Source organism: Pholis gunnellus (assembly GCF_910591455.1).
Source record: "Pholis gunnellus genome assembly, chromosome: 16".
In the NCBI taxonomy this organism is placed as follows: domain Eukaryota; kingdom Metazoa; phylum Chordata; class Actinopteri; order Perciformes; family Pholidae; genus Pholis; species Pholis gunnellus.
Window position 1 is genome coordinate 4,191,988 of NC_136543.1, and position 4,474 is coordinate 4,196,461.

Genomic DNA, 4,474 nt, shown 5'->3' on the forward strand with positions numbered 1-4,474 from the left:
CAGGGTTTAAAAGTGAGGCCAATGCGAAAGTGTCTTCAACCTGCATTCTCTCTAATGTCCATCAGGGGGCGACTCCTCTGGTTGTATAGAAGTCTATGAGAAAATGACTCTACTTGTCTCTTGATTTATTACCTCAGTAAACATTGTAAACATGAGTTTATGGTCTCAATTCTCAAGTGACTTGAAAAATAGAAGGGCATGGGTAGGGGTGGGAGCATTGAGGGGGACTTGTACCCGTGTCTTCCATATTTCTTAAATTCTGTCTAAAGCTGTGGTTGACCTTTGACCTCGCTAAAAACAGGGCATGCCTCAAAAGACGCTTTCTCTTCAGCAATCAATAACACTTAAATCCTATGCTATCTCTGAAAAATAAGCTACTTCCTGCTTTGTCATGTCGAACAATAGCTACTCATACAGCCATTTTGGTCTCACTTTTCAAACCCCTGAAGGGTTAGTAACAAATGACTTGATTATTGACCTATACTTCATAAATCAGATACCTGCCATTATTAGGAACAACTTTTGGTTGTCAGATTGTGAAAAATCTTTCCGATAAGAGTTCTTCGTCCTTCGGCAGAACAATTGATTTAGCTCGTCATTCATTAGGTAGTCCCCTCCTCTGGACCTTTGACCTCTGACCTTCTGGAGAAGAGCGGCAGGGCATTTGGACCTAAATTCATTAATTAACTATTTATTGACATTTCCAACTGCAGACGAGACAATGTATTATAGACTCATTAGCTGCATGGCTATATTGATGCCAGCCAATCGGCCCACCACTTTGGTCCTACCATTAAACAGTCAACAATTATTGGATGGATTTTCATGATGCTAGAACAGACCTTCGTGGTCCCCAGAGGATGAATCATAATAGCTTTGCTGATCCTCTGACTTTTCATCTAGCTGCACCATATGGTTGACCTTTGTTGTTTTGTGTGAAATGTCTCGACAGCTGTAGGATGGATTGTCATGGATTGTGGTACAGACAACCACGTGCCCCTCAGAATGAACTGGAACAACTTCGCTGATTCCTTTCCTTTACTTTTCATCTAGCACCATCATTGGGTCAACATTTTTATTTCTCCAACGCTTTAGTTGATGACCAAACACCTGCAAAAACTAATAACATTACCATCAGGCTCAGCCAATTAGCAAATGTTGGCATGCTAGCATGTTAAATTAAGATGGTGATTATGGTAAACATTGCACTTGTTAGCATTGTCATTGTGAGCATGTTAGCATGTTTAATTTACACATAGCATGGCTGTAGATTGTTAGTCTAGGCTAATTGCATATTAAAGAAAGTGAGAAACTGGTGATCCGTAGCTGCAGAATTTATGGTTTATTTTTCTTCATTTGCATTTAACTGCAGTCTTGCTGTTTATTAGAAAGTGAGAAAAGCATGAAATGACTCCCCAGCAAGAAGGATTTCTCACAACCTGGCTACCCAAAAGTTGCCTGAAGTAGCTGATCTATAAAGCATTTATTTATATTAATTAAAAACCATTCGTTACTGCTCATAACCCATTTGTAGTGCCTTGCAAGGAGGAGGTATACAGTAATGCCCACATGTGAGAGGCAGACTGTCGTCTGGTTGGTGTGTATGTGCTGGGGAAGTTGGCTCGGTAATAGGCATTATAAGGCGGTCTGCCGGAGCCCAGTCCGTGGGAGGGGTCTGCCAAACCTTTCCCTCTAATTGACCAGGGAGCAGAAGCAGCCGGGGATGCGAGCGACCACAGACCGGGAGAGAGGTACTCGGCAAACCGCATTTTTGTTTGTTTGTTGCTGCTTAATAACCGTTTATTGAGACACATTAGGTGGGATTAGATTCATTCGCGCGTCGCTAAGTGTTCTGGAGTAGCGATTCGAGAGCTCGCAGGAAATGCAAAGTGGTAGATGGCTTCATATATTGTCATGGGAATTAATTCAAGACTTGCTCAGCTGTACTTTGAAACGCTTGCGGTGCACCCAGAAAGATGCGTGCAGGTTTAGCTTGCGGAAATACTTAAAGCGCAGATTTAAAAGTGCGAAATTATAGACATTTCAGGTAGTTTAAACCTCTTTTTTTTTACTCTCTTTTTTTGCGTGTTTTAGCGACAGAGGCGGACGCATGGGCTTGGCAAAACGAGAAACCCAGCCCCATGCTCAAATGGCTGATCTCGAGCTGTTTTACTTTGATCAACCCGATCCGACGGACACCTCCCTCATTGTAAATAAGCAGATCGGCGGCAGGAAGTCGCTTCATCCCGGTGGAGGAGAGGGTTCAGCACCACGGACAGAGACCCGGAGAGCCGCGCGGCCGGAGGAGGAAACGGAAACATCTTTCACCTGCAAACACCAAGGTGGTGATGAAGATGATGATGATGTCCAGCTGATAGGGACAAGTCCACTAACATGCAGACTGAGTCAGAGCTCTTCAAGTGAACTGTGCGAGGGGGAGGAGGAGGAGGAGGAGGAGGAGGAGGAGGAGGAGGAGGAGGAGGACATCCCGGAACTTTACTTGCTGTCCGACGACGACCTCTCCTCTGACGCCTCGGGGAAGTCCGTGGATTACGGCTTCATCATCGCCGTGACGTGCCTGGTGACTGGCATCTCTTTGGTCGCCATATCCTACGCGGTCCCCAGGGACGTCCGGGTGGACCCGGACAGCGTGTCCGCCCGGGAGATGGAGCGGCTGGAGCGGGAGAAAGCCGCGGTGGGGGCCCATCTGGACCGGTGCGTCATTGCGGGACTGTGCCTGCTCACCCTCGGGGGCGTGCTGCTCTCCACCCTGCTCATGATCTCCATGTGGAAAGGGGAGATGATGAGGAGGAAGGCTTTCGCTTATTCCAAACACGCAGCGAAGTTGTACGGGTCGATCAATTTGAGAGCAGGCTCCAGCCCGACTCGGGGATCCTGCTCACATTTGTCAGCGGCTGATGAGGATTTAGAAGTGCTCAGCTGAATTTATGGACAAGACAAGCGGAAAAGACTCCGAGAAGTGTCCAGGAAATCCTGCTAATGCTGTCCTATGATCTGGGATGTTGTGGTGGTTTAATGCCTATTTTTATTTCTAACAGCTGAGACTGTTTTTAGATGATGTATATGGACTTTTTTTTAAGATATGTTCACATTTTGTTCAAGTCTGCCTTATTACAATACTCACATGTGTACACTGACAGACTTTGTGAGCGTCCTCTTTTTGAATCCAAATGCATTTTCAAAGCTCAGTTGAAGCTAATGTGAGGGTTGATGAGTTTGATTTACAGTAGGTTCAGACCAGAAGCATGCCTGCAGTGAAACAACACAAGGGGCCTCGCCGGTGGGGGCGTGTTGCCTCAGGTATACCGGTGAGACAGAGAAATACAATCCAGGTAGTCCAGGAAATAGATCCAATAATTTGAAGATGCCAAAACACCAGACGGGCTGACAACGCTCTGGAAAGTTATCACAGCGGTATCTATTGGTGTGCAGATTGCGATGTAACAGTAGAACAGAGTTCACGTGTTGTTGTTTTGTGCAAAAAAAGGACGATAGATTTGGAAGATACCGGCTTGATTTGACCTACCAGAGCCTCATATTAACCTATTATTACAGAAAGAGGACTGTGGATTTGTTTCCCCATCACTAACATTGGAATAATCTCCTTCACAGCCAGCATGGACGGGAGGAGCAATTACAGCCACCAACTATTTTAGTGCATGTCAGTATTGTATTAAGACTTGCACCCATCTGTACACTTTATTGATTTATTTTGAAAGGTACATCATGAAATGTGCTCCCCTGAGATTTGTATCTTCTTTACATTGCTGGATGCTGGTTTGCTTTACGATGACCTCTGACCCACCGTTTGGTCTACCGCTGCATCGCTGCTTCTGATGACGCTGCCTGTTTCACGTCCACGCGCTGACTCGTGTGACGGGAGGCCTGTGTGCAGCTGCAAGGGGAACACAAACCTGAACCAGGAGTCAGAAACAGTGCAGATGTGGTTTACAGAAAAAACAACAACAACAACAATTGCATGAATCCTCCGCGTCGAGCTCCCAAAGAAATTCTATGTAATGTGATTGTGACGTGCTGAGGAGCGCTGCTCGTGTTTGCTCGTTGAAACGCAAATAGTGATACCACGGGAGGTGTAATTAGATTTTGTGGTTGAGCACCGATGTCGGGGAAGCTCAGCTCACGCCGGATACACTCGGGGGGTTCTGATTGCAGATGTTCAAAAGCATACGCAGAGGGAGACGGAGATAGAATCAACAAACCCCCGGGGGGGGGGGGGGGGAAGCTCTCCTGGTAATTGGTGTTGTACTTAATTGCTCGTGGGAGGCCTGTGAATCAGGGAAAAAAAGAATCCCAGAGCATTTCAAACAACTGCCTCAATCAAGCTCGCTTAGCTGCAGTACTGGAGCGAGCATTGCATCGAAAGGAAGGAAGTAAGAGGTAGGAAGTAATGGGTTGCCGGCTCTGACAGAAGACGCTGCACGAACAATCGTAT

General features: G+C 46.2%; 1 protein-coding gene across 1 annotated transcript; it reads left to right on the forward strand.

Annotated features, from left to right (window-relative positions):
• Positions 1 to 2,110: 2,110 nt before the first annotated feature.
• On the forward strand, positions 2,111 to 2,944 carry LOC306708569 (uncharacterized protein; the record flags this gene model as incomplete). The annotated part of the gene is made up of 1 exon (XM_079176424.1): positions 2,111 to 2,944. One exon carries the CDS (start codon positions 2,111 to 2,113, stop codon positions 2,942 to 2,944), a length of 834 nt encoding a protein of 277 aa, XP_079032550.1.
• Between the last annotated feature and the right edge of the window lie 1,530 nt (positions 2,945 to 4,474).